This window comes from Corvus hawaiiensis, chromosome 2 (assembly GCF_020740725.1).
Source record: "Corvus hawaiiensis isolate bCorHaw1 chromosome 2, bCorHaw1.pri.cur, whole genome shotgun sequence".
In the NCBI taxonomy this organism is placed as follows: Eukaryota; Metazoa; Chordata; class Aves; order Passeriformes; family Corvidae; genus Corvus; species Corvus hawaiiensis.
In genome coordinates, this window is record NC_063214.1 from 118918657 (window position 1) to 118941575 (window position 22919).

The following is a 22919-nucleotide window of genomic DNA, read 5'->3' on the forward strand; positions in this document are numbered from 1 at the left end:
CCAAGTCAGCCAGGTTGCCCTGCAGCTGCCCTGGAAGCCTGAGGAAGTGGGAACTTAAAAAGGACCTGACTCTTCCTGTCAAGCCAGTGCAAGGAGCAAGGGAAGTGCAGGGTCAGGGACAATTAACTTACACAGAATCTTGGTTTGCTGCTTTTGTCCTCTTGGACAGAGCCCTCAAGAAGTACTTTATGTAGCCTGTGAAGAAGGAATTTCTGTTGCTGCATTGCCAAGTCATTTCTTATTTATTTATTTATTGCAGCGTGGCTGAGATCACACCTCTGTAGTGCAGTGTTGAATGTATCTTGTAGCAGGAAACAACCTCTGCCTCAGAGAATCTTTTATTTTGGTTTAAGAGCCAACACTGAAAAGAAGGAAGAACTTTACTGTCCCTTTATAGATGGGGTCCTCAGGCAGAGAGAGTTGAACTGACATGTAATGATCATCCAGGAAATGTGTGGCAGAAACTGAGGCACAATTTGAATTCCCTGTGCTGCCATTCACTTACCCTGACTTGAATGTCATCCTCCTCTGGAGGAAGAGTCTGGTATACTGTGGAATATTCAGCTTTTTGTGTGCCAAAAAAGTATCTGAATCAGTCCAGATTTATCAGATCCTCTTGACAAATCCAAAGATACCATCTAAAGACTGAAACACAGAGGACTGTGAACAGAGTGACTTTTCCCATTTTATTTTCTTTATTCCAGTGCCATTTTTGCCCTAATTTCTTCATTTTCTATACCTTTCTTGAGTTGATGTGTTAATTAAAGTATCAATATGGTCATTTCGTAGCACATCAAATTAATGAAACTGCTCAAACCCGGGTTTTCATTGTCCTCACCCTTACTTCCATTAATCCAAATGTTCTTGCTCTGCAATGCCCTTCACAGAGAGCAAGGAGGCTTCTCCTGCTTCTGTCCTCAGCTAATCTAGAAGAAGACTGGTAACTCTGGTTTTAAAGGTGCTAAAAATTGCTTTATGTCATGCCTTTTATGAGCACAGTTCTTTAGAAAGTGATAAAGGGACCCTCAGGACTTTACAAGATCATTGATACTCTCTTCTGGCATCATATATATCTTCTGATGTTTCAACTCTTCATGTTTGGAAAATCCTGAAGTGGTCCCAGCTGCCCCCCAAGGGCCTCTTGCTGCTTAAATTGTACCTTGTGATACTCAGGGAGTTATTGCAAGACAAACAAAGCTACAGGGGTTTACCACCTTCCCATTTTCAAAGCTTTTCAGTATTTCTTGTTGTGATTTAGTGAACACTCCAGAAGGCAGTGGAACAGCAGAAGCAAAGCCCAACCAGTGGACGTGTAAAGTGTGTTCATCTGCTTTCCAAGAGCCCCAGCTGCTGACAGGTAGGAAGTGCTAGAAACTCGTGGGAGAGCACTGAGAATCATCAGCAGAGTTCTGCTCTTCCACAGCTGTGAAGCCAGGCACCATCCATGGTGCAGCAAGATAGAAGTTTTAAATTCCGTGTTCCTTTAAGGAAAGGAGTAGTAGGGAAGGTAGAACAGGGATATTTTGGATGTTTTGAGCATGGCAGCATTCAGTCTCTGGACAAACAACTGTAGTGTTGAAGCTACAAGAAATAAAACTGTGATCTAGGGGAGGATGTGACTGTCAGGAAAATAAAGGACAGGGAGCATGAGCAGTGTAAAGGTCAGTGATGCCAGATCATACTTTGTGATACTGTCCATCTGGTATTTGTGGCAGAGATTAAGTCAAGGTAATGAAGTACATGTGTTTTTCTGCATTTCTTTCACAGCTATTTTATGCAGTTTTCAGAAGAATTTAAAATTATTTAGAAGCTTTGGCCATTTGATGAATCATTTTTGAAAAGGGGACTTAGGTCGGTAAATAACTTGGGCATTTGGAAAAATGTACCCATTATAAGAAACACAAACTTCTTACTGTGGTATCAACAAATCTCTTATGACTGTTTAATAAACTGTATGCTTTGATTTGTGAAGTTACTGTGACTGCTTTTGAAATAATTTGAAGTAAGTCTCTGCAAAGTGAGATGGACCTGATAGATGAGCTTCAGCTGTTTCCATTTGAGCATTTTGAGGATAATTTCTTCCTTTTTCTTCTTTTCTTCTGTTCTTTCCATCCACCCAGAGCACTTGCTGAGTCACCTGGAACAAGCCAAAGGTGCCCCCCCCGGCAGCCAAAACGATGCTGAGAAAGCAGAGAAAGCAGCAGAGGCTGCACCAGCAGATCAACAGGTGGCAAGTGATGAAGCCAGTGCCAGCACAGACTCAAGGAGAAAGGCCAGGAGGGGAAGAAAGGCCAAAACAGCAAAAGTAGAACCACCTCTTGTCATTGATGAAGAGAAAGGTAAAACATAAATCTAGAAAATGCTAAGCAATACATCCACTTACACATCCGTGTCGATGGCTTTGCAGAAAGGCCTAAAAAGCAGCAGAGAGACAAGATGGAGGATTTTAGTTAGATCACTAAAGCTGCCAATTCACAAGTTTTGTTAATTATTTCTGGGGGCCTTTCTGCTGTAGGTGTTGCAACACCTTCACTCAGATCACCTGCATTCTCCTGTGAGTGGTTATGAGACCTGCAAGAAGGAACAGGAGAGGAAGCATCCTTCCTCTCAAAAGGACAAATCTTTCTCTCTCTACCTTAATTTTAGTCTAGAAAGGGCCTTACCTTCCTTGAAGGGATGGTCTAATAGGAAATTCCATGATTCATGGTCAACAGACCCTTCAGTAATAGCTTGGAAAGGTAAGAAGTTACAAAAACATGAGATGTCCCTGCCCAAGGCAGGGGGTTGGATTAGATGACTTCTAAGAGTCCCTTCCAACCCACACTGTTCAATGATTTCTTTGAATGTGTTTGTGGACAATTAATTTGTCCAGTGCCACATCTTATTACAAATTCTGCATTTTTTAGGTTGAGGTTTTACTTCCAGCTGTCCACATTTCTGCTCTGTTTATTTCTGTGGTGTGTTCGCAGTGGAACGCGTGGCTGACGCTGTCACTGAGGTCCCTCCAGAAGAGGTGGCCCTGCTTCCAGCTCCAGAAGAGAGGATTATGGATTTGGTTTTAGGAAAGATGCCCAGCACCACAAACAGCATCAGCTCAGTGACAAAGTAAGTGTTCTGGGATGCAGAATTTCCTCTAAGTTGTAGCTAAGATGATGTAGCATGCAACAGTTCTGCTTGACTTCTGGGCCCACAGATGCTCTTTTCTACCAGCATAAAATTGTGTGCTGCTGCTGCTGCTACAAGAGGTGGTTTTGAGTGCCACTTGTACACTGGAAGACGGTGGTAGGATTTTGGAACATAACATAAATGAAAATTTCTTTGTTCATCGTGTTACTGCTTTTATTCAATGTGTTTCCAAAAGGCTCCTGCAGCTGCAAGGTGAAATTTACTCCCATTGAATGTTAGTGATAAGACAGGCAAAGAGATTTGTTCTTTCAGAATATATTAATCATTATTATTATTCAGTCTTGCTTGTCATCTTAGCTCATGAATGACTTCATGTTGATTTTGCACGTGATACTTCAGATTTAGAGCAGTGGGAGGGGAAAACTTCAATATAACAGAACCTCAGGGAGACTCTTAAGTATCACTTAATTAATTCAGATCCTTTTATGCCTTTTTGTCTTGGTAAAATTGGCCTTTCGAATTTTTTTTTTTGTATAATAGACCCCTCAATTTTTCAGAATTAGCTAGTAATGGTATATATTGAAGTCCTTAGCAGACACAGAGCCATCAAAAAGGCATTTCAGCAGGTGGTTGTGCTGGGAAATGGCACAGTGCTTCTTGGCACCCTGCTGCCCTCTGCTCAAATACACTTTTTATGTGGGGGCTGCCAAACTTCCTAAGCTGAGATAGTGCTGATGTTTTCAGAGGATGAGCAAAATGGATCCTTTCTGTTCCTCTGAGGGGCCTGCAAAGAGAATCTCTGCTGCTGCTTTTTGCTTTGCTGGTGCTGGGTGAAGATAATTTGGAGGGAGTGACATCTGCAGCTTCCAGGGGGTGGCCATGGGGGCACCTTGGAGCTGGGGCAGCTCCATCCAGGCCCCCTCCCTCCTGCCAGGAGCTGAGCTGAGCACTCCTCTAGCTTTTGCCAGCTGGTGGTACTCTGTTGCAACCTGTGGGATAGCTTTCAGTCCCTGCCTTTTTCTCTAATCCAGTAGGTTTGTTCATCACCAAAACACCATGTCCCTCAAAAGAAGTTTAATTCTCTCCAGTAGACACGGAATTCGGCGGAAGCTGATAAAGCAGCTGGGGGAGCACAAGAGAGTCTATCAGTGCAGCATCTGCAGTAAGATCTTCCAGAACAGCAGCAACCTCAGCAGGCACATCCGTTCTCACGGTGGGTTGGCTTTTCCCTTGCCTGGGCATTGATTTTGTGTCTTGGTTTCACCTTTGAGTTAAACAGCAGGGCTCGTTTTAGGTATTGGGATACATATTTATAAGAGAGCTGGTTTTGCTTTTTTCTTTCTTTTAACTCTCTCTAGGAAACTATTTTAATTTTTCAGACCAAAGCATGAGAAGACAGTAGTGCAAAATTGAAGTTAAAAGTATTCAAAATTTGAATTAGGTACATCTTTTAAATGAGGGCAAGGATGTGATGTTTTTTCCAAAGCTCTTACTGCCTTTGAATATATACATAAATATCACCCCCACCTTCACAGGCACATGGGTGACATAGCTGCGTGAATGTCAGCTGAGTGTTTTTCCACCTGTGATCTGCAATTCCAGGGGTCTGTGTCCTATTGTAAGGGTTCCATGAACAATCATCACTGAAAAAAGGGTGGGGGAACTAAACCAAAATTGTTGGAAATGGTTAAAATCCACAACTTAGATCTCCTGAATTACTAAATTTTTCATCACTAGCCTGTTTGTTTGCAGTTGCTTGTGCTTTGGTTTCCGCTGTCTTGCCTGGAGTTGGTTATTATCAATCACTGACTCCTTCCCTTTCATCTTGGTTGATCCCCTCAGGTGACAAACTGTTTAAATGTGAGGAATGTGCGAAGCTGTTCAGCAGGAAGGAGAGCTTGAAGCAGCACGTTTCATACAAGCACAGCAGGAACGAAGTGAGTGCAAGGGGCTCTCAGGCTCTTGCAGGGTTTATGTGGAAAGGCACAGTGAGATTCCAGGTGTGAGCTGGGCAGCTCCATGTGAGCAGGTATCCCATGTGAGTGACAAAGGACAGAGAGGGAGTGGTAACATCTTATCTTAGAATAATTGATGAATTTGAAATGTGCTTTTGAGCATATGCAAGCCCTTTTCCTGTAGAAAACTGCTTTCAGGCATCACTTCCAGCAAGACAAGCTGGAATTAGCTGGACCTGCATGATACAGAGGTGAGATCTGACTTGAGTTATGCTGCCAGATAGGGTTGTTCCAGTCTTGTTTGCTTGTCCTGTTTCATTTCTCCCCACCTATTGTTCCTTTAATGTGTGAACTCTGCCTTTCAGTGCTGCTGCCATAGAAATATTAAACACACCTGTAGTGGCACCTTATTAGTGAAGATTCCCATTGTTGCTTGGCACCAGGGTCCTTAACTCTCAGATTGCTGCCATCTCTTCTGGAAGATGAGTCAGATCACATCTTCCTTCTCAAACATTCTGTGTTGGACCAGGGGAATATCAGGAAAGCTGTTATATCCACACAGGTGCATGGCCTTAGGGGTTCTTTTGTAGCTCACATGGCAGGATGATACAGCATCAGAATTTTGCACCACTGTGTGGTTAAATGCCCTCTTGAAGAAATAAAAATTGGAAAGGACAGAAAACAGAAACAGTATTTGAGGTTTAGAATTTCTCTGTCAGAGGTGACTTCTCCTATTTGTGACCTGCAGGTGGACAGTGAGTACAGATACAAGTGCACCACGTGTGAAAAGGCCTTTCGGATAGAGAGTGCGTTGGAATTCCACAACTGCAGGACAGGTGAGAATGGAGAACTGTTCCTGTGGCATCTCTGCTCCATTCTGGGAAGCTGTCCCCAAATCCATCTCAGCAGAGAAACTACAGAAGGGGAGTAGGGATTTAGGGTTTTGTCATCATCACAAGAAGCAATCTGTTTTTTGATCAGAAAAGTGTAACCAATCACCTGTAGAGCAACACATCCACTTAAGAATTGGTTTTTTTCAGTATCTCCTGCTCACCTGTGTAATATCCTCACTGGTGTTTCCTTTGTTCACAGATACTCTGTCATCATCTCTGTTTAATTTTTTCCCCTGAAACTAAGTTCCTCCTCATTCCTCTGAAACAGAGGAACTGGAAAGGGGACCAGTACTATTGATAGTTTGCAGTTTTCAGGGATTACAGTTTTCTCCAGCTTTCTCCTGCTTTATACTTGTAGTAGTCTCTAAATGTTTTTTTTCTTAGTATCACTACAACCTGCCTGTTCTCCCATAGCCATCCCTTGTGGTTACTCATGTTATTTATGCTGAGTGATTTTATGCTCAGAAAATGACATCCTGGTTACTTCTATGCCCCCCAATAATGTTCAGTCCAGAATCACCCAGGTAATTGCCCTTAGAGCATAGTGATGGAGTACATGTTAAAACCCAGATCCAACAAAAGAACCACCTGTCTCACAAACATACAAAGCCTGTTTTCAGCTGTAAAGAGCTGCATGGTTTCTCTTGCTTGCAGATGACAAGACATTCCAGTGTGAGATGTGTTTCAGATTCTTCTCTACAAACAGCAACCTTTCGAAACACAAGAAGAAGCACGGGGATAAGAAGTTTGCATGTGAGATCTGCAATAAGATGTTTTACAGGAAGGATGTCATGCTGGACCATCAAAGACGGCACTTGGAAGGTAAATTTACTGCAGATCAACCTAATTATTACTCTTGAAACAGCAGTAGAGGTGGGCAGGTTAAGGAAATGAGTGTGTGCCTTAGATTCTTCTGGATGGTAGCTGTCGTATTATTATTATTATCAGTTACCTGATCAAGAGTTGGAAGTTTCAGCAAATGTGACATTTATGAAAAATATCAGTAGTGGATCCAGTGCTACTAACAGTCATGTGAAAGCTGCATGGCTTATTATGCATCAGTTCAGACTGGGTGATTTTAATTATGTATTTTTCTTTCTTTGCAATCTATTCTTTCTGTTTCAAAATATTATGTAGCAGCTTGAAAATCTGAAGGCAGAGAGTTAACTTGCCATGTACAGCTGAGAGTGACTACTATATAAATATAGTGTCAGTAGAATGCTGTCTTTGAAACACTTGAAAATACATGAAAATGAGATTATGAGAGTTTACTGTTCAAAATCTCAAGCATCTAAGTATGTTACAGGTACTCAAAGACTGGAAAAAGTTGGTAGATGGTAAATATGTATTAGAATGCCTTTAGTGATCTAGATGATAAAACCAAAGGTGATTTTAAAAAACACAGCCAGATTGTCTAATTTGTGTCATGAACCAGAGGAGAGCCAGAGGACAGGGGGTTGTATGACACTGGCAGTGTCTCATTTTTAGCTGTCACAGAGGAGCTGGAGCCCTCTGCCCTCCTGGAAGTAGCAGAGAAAGAGGTCTGAAATCCTCTCTGAGCATTAAAGCTGATGCTGGATGGTTGTATCTCTCCTTAGAGACTCCCTCTCCTCTCCTTCTCAGTGAGGGTGAATTTCTGGGCCACATACCAGATTGAAGTGCCAAGGCCTACTAGATCTGCCTGTTTCCTGGTGTTGACAAAAATGTTTTTGAAAAAAGTGTCTTCAGACACTTGACAGTTGGTTTAATAACCAGTAAGTTGTAATACATCACTTTGGCAGACTGCTTCTGCAATCTCAAAACACTCTTTTAATTTAGAAACCACCCTTTCATTAGCAATTAAACCCTGCACTGAGGCCCTTCCCAGTGTTTCACTCTTCTTCCCAGTCTCCTCCTGAAAAGGCCTGCAGACTGGAGTGGAAAGCCATGGTTTATTTCTTGTTTTGTTTTTTTGATGGGGACTGTTGTGTTAAGGGGTGAGGCGTGTGAAGAGAGAAGACTTTGAGCACAGCACGGAGAACATGGTTCGCTACAAGAAGGAGCCCTCGGGGTGCCCTGTGTGTGGGAAGGTATGAGCTTGTGCCAGCTGGGCCATGAGAGGCTCTGCATTGTAGCTCCAGGGGTGCTGCAGTTCAGTCTAGAGAGGAGAAGAGTGAGGGGATCCATCCATACATTTAAATATCTCCAAGGGGTGTCAGAGGATGGTGCCAGGCTCTTTTTGGTGGTGCCCAGCAACAGCACGAGGAGCAGTGGCCACAAAATAAAACACAAGAAGTTCCACCTCAACATGGGGAAGAAATTCCTCACATTGAGGGTGGCAGAGCTCTGGAACAGCTGCCCAGGGAAGGTGTGGAGTCCAGTCAAGACATTCCTCTTCAGACACCTGTAGCTCTATTATTTATCCAGGCCCACTGTGGCCATAGATGGTGGGAGCTGTTAGGACAAAGATAAAAGTGCATTTCAGGCTTGAACTTTTCTCAGGACATGCAGCACAATGTAGAGTGTCACATGGCCACTGTGTGTGTCAGTGGAATCTCATGGCTTATGTTATTTAAAGTGGAGTTTTTCTGGGTGGTTGTAAGCAGCTGGAACTGACTGTGTGCATTGGAAATCCTTTTCCATGGGGAATAAAAGTGAATTCATGGTGTAGTCATGACACAGTTGCATTTGGATGTTCAGCACTCATGATCTTAAGTCATTGTTGTCACAAGGAGTGTGGGTTTAACTTGTGACTTTATAAATGTTTCATGATTCATGGTGCAAAAGGTACTCAAGAACTCTTAAGCTGCTGTGTAGACCTCTGGTTTTGATGCTTTGGATATGTTCCATTTCAGTCAAGGTAGATTTTGTGGCTTTATCTTTTTAGAGATAGATGGAACATTCATGATTCAAAAAACACAGTCTAAATATTCCAAATTCTGCCCTGTGTAATTCTGGTGCAGCTTTTTTTGGAAGTCCACCCCTCATGAATGGCCAGTTTCAGTCAGTTCCTTGGAACCGTGCCCCTGGATTTTGCCATGCCAGCAGTTTCGAGGCAGACTGCTGGCTGGTTAACAGGAGCTCCTGCGTGTTTCTGGCCAGAATTAATAAAAAAGACAGTCAGTGTGTTCTGTTCTGTCCATTGGATAAGTTGCAAAGAACTGTAGCCCTGCTGGACATGATCCAAAAATCTTTCCTTCCTTCTCTTTTCCTTTTAGGTGTTTTCATGTAGGAGCAATATGAACAAACACCTTCTAACACATGGAGACAAGAAATACACGTGTGAGATCTGTGGGCGTAAATTTTTCAGGGTGGATGTGTTGAGAGATCACATTCATGTCCATTTTAAGGTATTCTGTTAATAATCAATTAGTAAAGGCAGATTGTTTTGACAACTCTGAATTGTAAGGAATTAAAGGGGAATTGTATTGCTCAGTGGTGCTCATAAAGATGCTTTTATAGATGTAATATTGTACCAACTGAGTCTCTTTACATTAAAGTTCCTTTTATATGCAAAAAAATTAATACTAGTTGTTTGAATAAACAGTTATTTCTTGTGTGGTCCTGGACAGAGAAACTCTGGCTTGAATGAGGCAGGAGGATATTTTAAATAAATAATATTACAGCAGTTAGTGCAAAGCAGTCTGCATGGCAACAAAAGGTGACCAGGTATTACCTTCTGAAGAAGTTTAATCTATTAAAACGAAATATTCTTTCCCACTTTACACAGGACATAGCCCTAATGGATGATCACCAGAGGGAAGAGTTCATTGGTAAAATTGGAATCTCATCAGAGGAAAACGATGACAACTCTGATGAAAGTGCAGATTCAGAGCCTCACAAGTATAGCTGCAAAAGGTGCCAGGTAGCTTTAAATACTTTCAAATTAACTTGTTTTGGGATGGGGGAGGGAGTGGAGGGTCTATAAATCATTCAGAATTTTAAATAACATTAAGGGCTCTCAAAGGGAAGTCCAGTCCACAGGTCTGCTGTCTTCTGCAGTGCTGTTACCTCTAATCTGTGAACTGGGGCTATTCCATAAGAATTGAGGTGGTATCCAGTTAGGGGGATGCTAGACACTTAAAAAAAGAAGGACAGATACATTCACTTTCCTATGTGGAAGAAATCAAGCAAAACTGGAGGAAGGATCAGTAAAGGAACACTCACATCTTGGACTACCTTTTGATTATCTGCAACTTAAAATGGTTACAGCATTTCTGATTGATAGAGTACACAAAAGGATTAATTTTTATGAGACCAGATGGTCCTCTAGTGGATCTCCAGTTTGGAGGAGTAAGGCTGCTGCTTATGCCTAGTGTGACTGCTTTTTCTTGCCCTACTCTGTTACTAACAGGACGGTGTTGGAAGTGCTGCTGGAACATAATTTACTCAGTTGTCAGCTGAGAGGGGAAGACTTTTTAAACCTCTCACTGCGTGGCTTTTGCCAGTTTGTAAAGAAATAACAGAGTCCTTAAGGACTCTGTGCCCTTCCTGAGTGAGCACACTGGGCTGGGGCAGGTGGGTGCAAAACCAGTCAGTGAGAACAGCAAAATTGACACAGGGACAGGGGAATTTTGGTAGTTTAGCCACTGAACTGACCCCTGGAAATCAGAGCTTATTTCACAGCCCAGACTTAAATGTGGTGAAAGTTCTTACTCTATCTTCATTTTAAGACCTGGGGATAATAATATTTCAGTTTTCTGTTCTTATCTGAGAGCTGGTTTTAAGTGCAAACTGATTTTAAGCTTATGTCAGTAAACATGAGAAGGTGTGGTGTCACAGCTGTTAATTATGTGCTTGCTTTCACTGTGCTGATTTTCCTGCCTGACACTTCATGGGTACATAAACTATGTAAAATTGTGTGCTTCCAGGTGGGGGCAGTTGAGCCATTCAAATCAGAAAGATCTTCTTGGAAGTTGGGGGGTTTTTAGTGCTTTTGCAGGTGTTTGTGAAGTAAATTGTGTAAGGGAACAGCTGTGGGAAATGGGATTTGATGTGAGAAGATGGGGACACTGAACAGCCAAAAGCAGAACAATATACAGATAAGACTTGGAGAAATCTCTCTTCTGAGCTCTTAAAAATCTATTTTTTTTCTGGTCTCAAAGTACATCTTCACCAAGCTGTACAGTGCTGTTAGAAATAACCTGATTGGTTCCAAAACTGGAGCAAGAGGTCATGTCATTATGGCACTTCACCCTGACATGCTGGAGCATATATGGATATGCTGGAGCACATCTGGATGTGCACATCTGGAGCTCAGTAGTGCAGCACCTGTCTGTCGTAGCTGCAGCACTTCTAGAAGCTGAGCCAGAGTCACTGCCCTGCAGTGCCTGGAAATTCCAACCCTTGTGGAGCTGCTGCCAAAGCTGACGGTGCAGACAGGAGCTCACCATGCTCCTAGAGCCCAGCAGACATTTTCTCCATCTGTGACATCCTTGTTACCACAGAATACTCTGAGCAGGAAGAGATCCTCAAAGTGCATCATGTCCAACTCCTGGCCCTGCACAGAACCCATCCCCAAGAGTCACCATGTGTCCAAGAGCACTGTCCAAACACTCTTTGAGCTCTGTCAGGCTGATGCTGTGACTACTGCCGTGGGGAGCTGTTCAGTGCCCAGCCACCCTCTGGGGAAAGAACTTTTTCCTGATATCCAGCCTAAACCTGCCCTGACACAACCTCAGGCCATTCCCTTGGGTCCTGTCACTGTCACCACAGAGCAGAGATAAGTGCCTGCCCTTTCTCTTCCCCTCGTGAGGAAGTTGTGACTGCAGTGAGGTCTCCCCTCAGTCTCCCCTTCTCCAGGCTGAACAGACCAAGTGCCCTTGGCCACTCCCCATATAGCTTCCCCTCAAGGCCCTTCACCATCTTTGTAGCTCCCTTCTGGACACTTTAATAGTTGAATATCTTCTTTATATTGTGGTGACCAAAACTGCTCACAGTACTCAAGGTGAGCTGGTGGAGGTTAAACATGGCTCTCCCTCAAGGCTGTTCCTCAGTGCACGAACAGCTTGAGGTCCTCTTCTTGTGCAGAAGTGGAGATACCATCTCCAGCTAGAGAAAAGAGTGAATTGATGTCCTGTAGCAGCGTGCTTGACACATTCAAAGAGTTTCAGGCCTAAATCCAGCTGTCACAGATTTTTCATCCAGTGGCACACAGGATCTTTAGTGGTACAGGGGATATTTATGTCTGCTTGAGATCCTGGCATCGTGTTACCTGCTCATTGCTGTGCCCGAGGGTTTTTTTCCCCCTTCCATTCACTATTGGTTCATTCCCCAGCTGACCTTTGGCAGAGGGAAGGAGTACCTGAAGCACATCATGGACGTGCACAAGGAGAAGGGTTATGGCTGCAGCATCTGCAACCGGCGCTTCGCCTTGAAGGCCACGTACCACGCGCACATGGTCATCCACAGGGAGAACCTGCCCGACCCCAACGTGCAGAAGTAAGACTTGTTCCACTCAGAAGAGCTGTCTTTTTGGAGTTTTAATGGCTCTTCCAGCTGGGGTATTTTTAGAGAATTTGGCTGTACTAAAATAGCTGTGTAATGGGGGTTAAAATGTTTATTAAAAGCTTGAAATGCGTGTCACTAGTGATTGGCTACACACAGATTGATGAGTCTACAGCCCTCTGGTTTGGGCTTTGCAAAGTACAAATCAATGATTTTAATAAATGTTTTTTAAAAAATTTGAGTGTATAGCAATGCCAGACTGCTCCAAGCTTGCAGTCATTTGCCAAGCTCAGGCATTTCTTATGGCTCGGTTGAAAAAACGTACAGTTCAAGGAACTTTTATAGTCATTAGTATTAGCACATGAAATACACTTGGTGGCAGAGATGCCTGAGAATCACCTCTGCCTCAAGAAAAGAATTACAGTTTTTGGTCTCTGGTTTCAGATACATCCATCCATGTGAAATTTGTGGGAGGATTTTTAACAGTATAGGAAATCTGGAAAGACATAAGCTTATACATACAGGTAAAAATGTTGTCTTTCTTTATAATTATCAATACTAAAGAAAAATTTCTGTTGCCAGTGCTTCCCTTTTATTATTTTTTTTTTTGCTAGAGAATTTTCACTCTAAGTTACAGATAGATATATATATATGGTAAATATTATATTTATGCTTTTAGAGTAAACCAGTATTCTAAAGCAGGTAATATTAATGAAGAGATTAGATCTGGACACACAATCCAAATTCCTAGTTAATATGTTGCAGGATTCACCTAATCCCTGTATTCTGTTCTTCCCCAAATTCTTATCCATGCCACCTTCTCACCATTACACAGGCTGAAACCTGCTACTGCAAAATCATTTTTAACAGCTCATTACTATTTCATGCTATTTAGTCTTCTCTTACCTCAGGCTTTATCTTTTTTTCTTCTCACACAGAAAGCCAATTTTTTTCTCTCTTCGAAGTCTTCTAATTTAGTTTGGGCTACAATATGCATGAAAAGTGTGGTTGTCAGCACAGGTGGGCTGTTGCCCTCTAATTCACCTCTTTAATCAATTTTTTAGGAGATGCACATTACTCATTAACATCTTTTTTTTGTTTACGTTGTCTTTTAAATTTATTTTCAAGGTGTAAAAAGTCATGCTTGTGAGCAATGTGGCAAATCATTTGCTAGAAAAGACATGTTAAAAGAACATATGCGAGTCCATGATAATATCCGAGAATACTTGTGTGCAGAATGTGGCAAAGGTATGTCTGATGCCTTGTTTTCCATTCCTTGTGATACTGAGTAGCAGGTGAATATCTGAATTAAAACAACTTCCATGCTGAGAGTAGTGGCAGTGCTGTAAATCCTGCATTTTTGAGAGGTGGAAACTATTAATCAGGAGCCATTATGGTTGCATGAGCTGCCCTAATTTCTTACAGTTTGGTTTCATGGCCTGTAAGACAGCACTGATTTTAGCAGCATTTGCTTCTGTCAGGTTGAAGAATGCCTGATTTGCAGCACAAAAGTGAATGCAGGTTGGTGTTTTTTCATTCTGGTCTGTTTTCAGGCTTAAGAAGTAGAGTAATTTCTCTCTGTAAGAGCCTTAAAAGTCGCTTTGACTTTTTTAATTGCTCATGTTATAACTTGAACAAATCTGAGCTGGTATTTTAGTGAAAGGCAGTAGTCAATCTGACACTTCTAAGGATGTTTTATCTTTGCTTGTCCCTGCTGTTTTGCTTCTCTGTCAGTGGTTACTCAGATTTTACCAGAGCTTTTTTCTGGAATTAAAATAATAATGATAATGTGCACTGCTACGTAGACAATTAAAAATACACAACTGTGGACTTGCAGCAAATATAAAATAGAGCTGTTGGTTAACAACATGAGCCTGAGTTTCTCCCCTGAAGGTGGGAGTGATGGGCTAAGTGTCCTGTACCTGCTGTTGCACAGGAATGAAGACAAAACATGCCCTTCGTCACCACATGAAGCTTCACAAAGGGATTAAGGAATACGAGTGCAAGGAATGTCACCGAAAATTTGCACAGAAAGTCAACATGCTGAAGCATTACAAGAGACACACAGGTGAGGACTCCAAAGATGGACAAAAGTTGCACTGCATCAGTTAAATGCCTCCTATGAGAATTCTTACATAGAACAGTCAGAAAGTATGAGAAAAACTAATAAAATATGCATATTCTGCTCTTTGAAAAGTGAGATTTTTGTCCTGTCCTCAGCCAGGACCACTTGTTCTGCAAATAAATGCAGTTTAGTTGGTTTCAAGTTTCGCTTTTTTTTTTAGGTTCTTGGTCTAGGGTAGGTCTAGAGTGTTGGGTTTGTTTTAAATTCAGGTTGTCATTTCCTAAAATAAAATTTTACCCCCCACATCAGTTTCTCTTGGATTTATTTTCTGCCAGATATAGTGGAATGACTTAGATAAAAACAGCTGCTGAGGCTGGGCTTCTTCTGCCTTTTTAGTCTGTGATTTCTGGTTTTTTTTTTTTTTTTAATGTTACTAATAAGAGACTCAGAATTGTCCCAGATAGCTTTAGGCTGCTTTCACAGGTGCCAAATGTGCTTTTCATGCAGGAATCAAAGATTTCATGTGTGAGCTCTGTGGCAAGACATTCAGTGAGAGAAATACAATGGAGACTCACAAGTTGATCCATACAGGTAAACCCCCTAAAAAACAGTATCCAGCAAAAATACCTTAATTCTGCTCCTTAATTCTGCTCCTTAATTCTGCTCCTTAATTCTGCTCCTTAATTCTGCTCCTTAATTTTGCTTTAGACTGGCCAGTCTTGGAACTAGTGTTCCACATCCTGTTACCAAACATAAATTGTTCCTCTCGTTGAGGTGTTGGCAGTACGATGCTCATCCATTGGGTTTCCTTCCTTCCTTCTGCCACCAGTAGGAAAACAGTGGACGTGTTCAGTGTGTGATAAGAAGTATGTCACTGATTACATGCTGCAGAAGCACATCCAGCTCACCCATGACAAGGTGGAAGCCCAGAGCTGTCAGCTGTGTGGGACAAAGGTTTCTACCAGGGCGTCCATGAGTCGACACATGAGGCGTAAACACCCAGAGGTGAGGGAGTTTGTGTGGTGGATGGTGGAAATTTTTTTTTTTTTAAAGAATGTTTATGGTCTTTGGTGACTTGGAAAGAATTACTTTGTTTTCCTCTCTCTCTTTTTTTCCAGTTTTACATAGTGTCTGTGAAACATGGACTTAACTGAATCAGCCATTTCACTGTGTTATGTTTCAGTAGTAAATATATCTGATTCTCAGTCCCTAAAAATGAAGTTCTTCTGATTATGTAAATCTCTTTTCCTTTTCTGCCTCAGCTTAAATATATGTTTTTTCATGTTTTGTCTCCATCCATTAGTGAGTATAAAGGATTCTTTTTTCCACATTGTGTTCTCTGTATTCGGAAATGATCTGAAAGAAGTGGTGAATAGAGAGGTGATGGCAGCATCTGCTGATGACACAAAATTATTCTCAGTATTAAAAGATGAATGCGACTGGAGAGAATCTGGATTAGAGGGATGTTTTGTCTGACCCCAATGGGGTTTTTTCTGTGTTTTAAATTTCTGAATAGCTATTGTATTTCTCCTCAGCATTTCTTGTTTAGGTTTGACTAAGGCTTGTCTGTTCCCTTTGAGGCTGCTTTTATTTTTTTAACTACCAATTTATCATTAGCATTGCTTTGCTGTTTTATCATGATGACTGTGAAGGAAGTCAACAAAATGCTTTGCTTATTGATTTGGGGATTTAAAATGCAGCTACATATCTGAAGTCCAGAGGGCAATTTGTCTCTATTCTTTGATGAGCTGTGTAGATTCATCTGAAAATAATGAAGTAGGACACAGTTGATAGGTTTATAAATTGAAATGCTAACATAATACTTTTTTTTTTTTCCAAACACATTGTTTTCTGTAGAATTCATCACTTCCCAGAGGGTTGTGTTCTGTCTAGAATATGAAAATGGACATGTTCTTTTATTGTGTTTACGTTTTGCTGGATTTCAGCAAAAAGGAAAAGATGATATGCCAAAAGGTTATTTTAAAAAAAGCCACAGTTAACTCCCTGTTTTAAATAGTGTGTGTAAAATGTTAGATTACATCACTTTTGCTTGGTGACAGGGTTTATTAGGGAAATGCTGTGCTATTTGGCTGTGGTTTGCACTGCTGCACTTTTCCAGCTGACACCTCTTTGTGCTCAGATCCTTTCAGTGAGGATTGATGATTTAGAGCCCCTGCCAGAGACGACGACCATTGATGCCTCTTCAATTGGGATTGTTCAGGTGGGTTCCAGGCCTGCTGGAGGGTGAGGTGGGACATCACTTTTTGGGTACATAGCACAGCTGGGCGTGGGCTGATGGGTGAGGAATGTGCTTTTTTAGAGAGTCAGCCCCAGTGGAACATGTCCAAGCAGCCACAAGCTGCTGATCTGCTTGGTTGTATCACAGGGGTGCTGGCAAAACATAATTACAGGGCGAGGTCTCAATCCCTGGGGTCAGGATTTTGCTAAAGTTTGTTTCTCCTCTTGAGAACTGACAGTAAACCAGCTTCAGGTGATTGTCTCTTTCTTGGAACTCACTAAGCAAAAGGACTTGATGTTTTGTTTGGAAATGTTTGCTCCAGCCGGAATTAGCCCTGGAACAGGGTGAGCTACCAGAAGGGAAGCAGCACATAAAAACTCCCAAACGTGGCCAGAAACGAAAACAAAAGTCCGGGGAGGAGGAGGAAGCTCAAGTGCCTGAGGACCCTGCCTTCAGTGAATACACAGAGAAGGAAGGTGAATTCACTGGGAATGTTGGAGATGAGACTAATTCAGCTGTGCAGAGCATCCAACAGGTGAGCTGCAGGAGGAGGGTGATGGGTGGCATTGATTAGAGGGATAACCCTGCCTTTGGTTAAAAAAAAATCACAGAAGAGTGTTTGGAACATTGGGAGCTGATTGGACAAATTGTGGTAACACAAAGATGAATAGAGACTTTAAAAACCCGTGAAGTTGGACCTCCAAGCTCCTCCTGTTTGTTTTCATTTCCTCTGGTGTTAGCATCAACTTGTTTGCTGGCTCTCAAGTAACTGGCTGAAGCTGTGGTTAAAAGACTGGAAGTTAATTTGGCTGCTTGTTTTAAATCTTGCATATCCCTCTCTCCCATCACCATCTTTCTTCTGTGTGTGGAAACTGTTACATTCCAAGTTTCAGGCACAGATGGGAATGTAGGACTTCTCTTGCTGGCATCGCCTGAGCCCACCAGCACTTCCCTGATTTTGGTGGTCACTTGGAAAGCTACAAGGCTGAGGTTACCTTTGTGTTTCTCCTCAGGTCGTGGTGACCCTCAGCGACTCAAACGTCACAGCCCCGTCCAGCTCCGTGGGGCTCACCAACATCACCGTCACCCCCATCACCACGGCAGCTGGCACCCAGTTCACCAACCTGCAGCCCGTGGCCGTGGGCCACCTGAGCGCCCCGGAGCGCCAGCTGCAGCTGGACAACTCCATCCTGACCGTCACCTTCGACACCGTCAGCGGCTCGGCCATGCTGCACAACCGCCAGAGTGACATTCAGCTCCCGCCGCAGCCCGAGGCGCCCAACCCCCAGTCCGTGGCCCATTTCATAAACCTGACCACCCTGGTGAACTCCATTGCTCCCCTGGGCAACCAGATCACAGAGCAGCACCCGCTGGCCTGGAGGTCAGTGCCTCAGACTGATGTCCTGCAGCCCCCGGCGCCGGCCACGCCGCAGCAGCCGGGCCAGCAGCCGGTTCAGACAGAGCAGCAGCAGCAGATGTACAGCTACTAATTTATACTTGGGAAAGTGCTGGCATGGACAGTACTCAGAGACAAAAAAAACCACACAGACCTTTGGAACATTTCTAATAGGATTGTTTGCTGGATACCAAACAGAGATGGGAAAATGTTTATACAATGAAATTTAAGCTGAAATTGGCAGATCGCCCTGCAACACCCTGGTCTGAGATTCTCACGCTGTCTCTAGACCTTGCACTGTCTTAAAAAATAACAGAAAGGAAAACAAACAAAAAAAAAATCTCACCACAAATTTAGTAGCCCCTTGCAGTTGTGCAGTAAGATTGAGATTTGACAGGTGCATCATCACACACCTTAACCAAAGCAGGGAAATCCTAAATTTTACAGCACTTGTGATGTACAAAAACCCTTTCAGCCATACCATGTCACTTCTTTCGAAGTCTGGAAATGACATCTGAAGATCTTGTTCACAGTGGGTGGAATGTACTTGTGGTCAGCTGGTAGAGACTGAAATGTGAAGACACAAAGGGGCAAAACAAGAATTGTCTTTGTTTCTTATCTTCTTTAGGTCTTGTATCTAACAACATCGGTAAAGTAGGTGGAATTTGGGGGTTTGGGGTGGGCATGAGTGTGGTGTGGAAGAAAATATTACCAGTTATTTCCATTTTAGTCATGGGAAAAACCCTGTACCCATCCCACAGTGTTAGTGCTACTTGAGCCAGAGACCTGGTCTAAAGCTGAAGCAAACTTTTATGGTCTTCTAGTCCAGTTCCAATCAAACCAATTACAAACTGAAAGAAGAATGTGAGACAGTTTTATGTAATTTTTCAAACCTGCTCTTTCAATCTTGCTTTTAGCTAATAGACCTGAAGAGCAATCGGTCCCCTTTGATGAAGTTCAGGATGTGAATTTTTTTCAATTAGACTTATTTCATCGTGTAATAAACATTTGAGAAAGCATTCTTTTTATATATATATACATACACATATATATATATATATATATAGCCTTTGTACTTTACTGTGTGTTCCTGGTGAGTATTTGTGTGAAAAACACTGTTGCCAATACGATCCATTAATTTTTTCATCCCCGTGTTGCCCTTTCTCACAGAAATAACATGTCGATTCTGTTCCTTCTGTTCCCAAAACTTACTTCCAAAGTTCACAGCCACACACAAGATTGTGTGAAGTGCAAGAAAAAGGAATGTCTGAAGCATATTCTGTGTCCTGCCACGGGGAGTCAGTGTGCCCCAGTGTAATGGGCGAGGTTTGCATGAGTGTTGGGGATGCAGATCGTGGGTTGGGTCAGACACATCTTTGCTGCCAGTACACCTTCATTCCATTCTCCACTCATGGATGTGCAGTCTGGCCTTTTGCATGTCGAGAAGATAGTGTTATTCCCACAGGGAAAATGAGCTGATAGCAGAAAGGAATAAATATATATATATGTATGTGTGTATATATATATATATATATATATATATATATATATATATGTATAATGTTGTTGCCTGGAATCCTGAAGGGCAAACCCAGCTGTGGCTGGAGAACAAGGTCCTTTGGGGCAGCAGACTGAGCCACAGAACTGGGCTGAAGGGTTTTTTTCCTGAGGATAAAGCAGCTGCTGTGTCTGACAGGGAGGATGGATTGGTGGTTGTAAAAATCCTGTCTGTGCCTATCATATTTATGAAAAAGTTCTATGTTTTAGTGAAAACTTGAGTAGGAACGACTTCAGCTTTGAAAGTCTCTATTAACACGGACTACTTGACCCCTGAAGGTTGCCTTATAATCTCTACAACACATTCTCCCAAAGTATAAATGTCTGGACATTAAAATTAACCTCTGATGGTTTTCTTGGTGCCATGGCTGTGTGCAGAGGCTTGGTATGCCAGGTTCTATGTAAAGCTGCAGGACATGGATAGGAAAGGGGTTTCTGGTGACAGATTTTGTGTGTCAGGGGAGCAGAACTACTTTTATTTAAAAGTCAACAAGTCTATAAAATAGCTGCATGGGAGGCACCAGTATTTGATGGGACAGGGATGCATATCAGAAAGAGGAGGTACCTTTCAGCTGTGTGGGGAAGAGAATTTTTCATTCCCTACCCTCTTCTGTCTTCCTTAGGCACTTCTCACACAAATACTGTGAGATCCTGTAATTTTTTAGCCTCCCAATATCCTGAGTACAGTTCCTGGATTATTTCACCACTGGCTTGAGCTAGTTCAGTTTCTCCTCTGTCCTATCCACAAATGCTTCTGTTTCACACCAAACCCACTGGGCAAGAGGAAGCCAGGTTTTATTTATGAAATATATTGTTTATGTACTTGAAACTTTTTTTCCCCCTGTGTTTGGTGCCTAATTGGTAAAGGCACATTATCTTTTGGCAGGGTACTATGGAGAGAGGGGAAAAAAGGGAAGGAAAGCAAATGGAGAGCTCCTAGGTCGAGTTGTTGTGGTAAATACAGGATTTCTACAAGATCAAAGTTTTGTTGAGATGCATGTAAATGGTGATTAAGCTTTTAATTGGGGAAGAAGAGGTTTTTTGCCTTAGCAGAGTCCATCTGCTCTGTGCTGATACTACTGACAGTGGCATTTGTGCTGCATTGAATCAACCTGTATCATTTTAACACAATTTCCAGTTTGATAAGAATTGCACTCAGAGTTAATCAACCATTAGAGACCTCTCTGGCTTCACAAAATCTCTGTATCCTAATGTGATCCCCTGGGTTTCTGTACTGTTAGGGGGTCTGGCATCCCTCCCTTGCTGCCTGGCCTCCCTATCCCCATCCAGGGGATAGGATCTTGCCTTTCTGGCAGTGGTTGATTCCAGGTGATTTTAGACGGAATGATCAGTAAGTAGTTGCATGTAACTGCTTGCATGCTGGTGGTCACATAGAAATGTCCCTCTTCAGTCTCTCAGTATCCCCAAAATCATAGAACAGCTCAGGCTGGGAGGCCCCTCCAAAGATGATCTGGTCTGGCCTTTTTTGGGGAAATGGAGCGTAGGTGGGGTGATAGAATCATAAAATCATCATTAACCAGCATCCTGTCAGCTTGCGTCTTTAAAACCTTCAGTGACACATCTCTGGGAAGGTTGTTCCAGTGGGTGATTGTTCCTACTGTAAAAATTACCTTAAATAATGTTCAGGAGAGGAAAATATAACCACTGGAAAGGCTTTTATTAGGCCAGGCACGAGAAAGCTCTCTAAAAGCTGATCTTCCCAGAGCACTGCTTTGAGACAGGAGCGTGACTTTCACCACAGCCCTTGCTGCGGTGCCTCATCATCTCCCAGCATGATTTTATTATTACTACTGTTATTAACATCCCTATGAGAAAACAACTGTATCTTGGGTGTGCTGCACCATGAAAGAAAAAAAATTGAGAACAAGTTATTCTGTTTGCTTTTGTTTTAAATTCTGTTGTTTGGAGATGTTGGAAATTGCTGCCTTTTCAGACAGAGCTTCCCTTGGACAAGCAGCTCTCCCAGCTAAGCCTTTTCCAGGTGAATACCAAAGTTGTACTTAATGCTGTTTTCAAACTGCACAAGAAATAAAACTACTCCATAAGGGATGTGCAATCTAAATTTCCTCTGCCAATTTGTTCCCTGCCTTTTCAGCTGTAGGATGTGAAGGTTTTATTGTTTTCAGCCACGTGTCGGAGGTTTTTGCGTAACAACTGTTCAGTCACAAACTGGAATTACTTTGAGCCAAAGGAGTGATGTTGTGTGGTGTTCTGTGTATTGTCATTGTTCTTTGCTAAGACTATTATTTAATTGAATGCTGTCTGTGGCACACAGGCTCTGAAGTAAAGGAGCATCGAGGTACAGAACCCTTTCTCTGCCAGTGTTATTCTTTTCTGTTCCTTAATTAAGATACCAAAACATTTTTTCCTTTGAACCTCGCAGATTTGCCCCCAAAGCAGTAAGATTAACCCTCATCTCGTGGAACTTTGTGCATCCCAAATTACAGAAGCACGGGGTAGCATTCTAAAATATTTATTCTCTGGCTTGTTACTGGTAATAACAGAAAGCAGAAGAGATTGAGTCTTTCATGGTTTCTCTGCTGAGTTCTCTCAGGAGATTGATTGTATCCAGTGTTACCATACTTTCTAAAACTAATTTTTATTCTTTTTAACTGTGTCACTATGAAAAGTGAGTAATTTTGCAGAAAACCACCAGCCAGTCTCCTGCTAGTCTTAACGAGCCACATCTCTTACTCTTTTATTGTTCCAGAGATTGTGTGAAGTTAACAGCCAGGTAACAGTTGGATTTATTTCAAGAACTTAATTCTCTGCCAGTTTGTCAGTGATTTGTTCTGCATACACAAAGATGTCTCAATTCCTCATCTGGAAAACCAGGAATGGAATAAATACCACACATCCGAGTGCCAGTCGTGTACAGACTATAGGTACCCCATGCAAATGCATGTGAATTCTTGGTCAGTGATGAGATCTCCTTGGTGATATTCACAGTAATAATAACGTCACTGTGATTCCTTTTGGCCTGACATTTATTATTGATTCGGGTGTACCTGTTGGAAACCCTTTAACCCTTGTATTTTGGGCCCTCTCACAGTTGGCCTCATCTGGTGTGAAAGGAGATGAACGTGGGAGGAGGATCTGCTCATCCACACCACGAGGCACAGCAAAGCTCTGCTTGAAAAGCAGTTTTGGAGACAGACTGGGCTGCCAAGTGACTTCAATCTCAGATTAGTTACCCTGGTTTGTTTCCACACAGGGGCTTTTGCCCTATAGCAAACCCAAA

General features: G+C 42.3%; 1 protein-coding gene across 9 annotated transcripts in view; it reads left to right on the forward strand.

Moving 5' to 3' along the window:
* The window catches only part of PRDM15 (PR/SET domain 15), a 35508-nt gene extending 13523 nt beyond the window's left edge, over positions 1-21985 (forward strand). For 5 of the 9 annotated variants that reach the window (XM_048290557.1, XM_048290568.1, XM_048290508.1 and 2 more), the window contains 19 exons: positions 1259-1357; positions 2121-2339; positions 2970-3105; positions 4158-4339; positions 4969-5063; positions 5830-5917; positions 6629-6796; positions 7949-8043; positions 9172-9303; positions 9684-9818; positions 12231-12394; positions 12845-12924; positions 13529-13648; positions 14337-14468; positions 14973-15056; positions 15295-15470; positions 16606-16686; positions 17027-17239; positions 17718-21985. In XM_048290557.1, coding sequence (XP_048146514.1) covers positions 1259-1357; positions 2121-2339; positions 2970-3105; positions 4158-4339; positions 4969-5063; positions 5830-5917; positions 6629-6796; positions 7949-8043; positions 9172-9303; positions 9684-9818; positions 12231-12394; positions 12845-12924; positions 13529-13648; positions 14337-14468; positions 14973-15056; positions 15295-15470; positions 16606-16686; positions 17027-17239; positions 17718-18194 — 2876 coding nt within the window. In that variant the 3' untranslated portion in view covers positions 18195-21985. The remainder of the gene's footprint in view (positions 1-1258; positions 1358-2120; positions 2340-2969; positions 3106-4157; positions 4340-4968; positions 5064-5829; positions 5918-6628; positions 6797-7948; positions 8044-9171; positions 9304-9683; positions 9819-12230; positions 12395-12844; positions 12925-13528; positions 13649-14336; positions 14469-14972; positions 15057-15294; positions 15471-16605; positions 16687-17026; positions 17240-17717) is intronic. The other 4 variants (XM_048290523.1, XM_048290516.1, XM_048290532.1 and 1 more) reach the window with 4 other exon arrangements.
* The last annotated feature ends 934 nt before the right edge of the window (positions 21986-22919 follow it).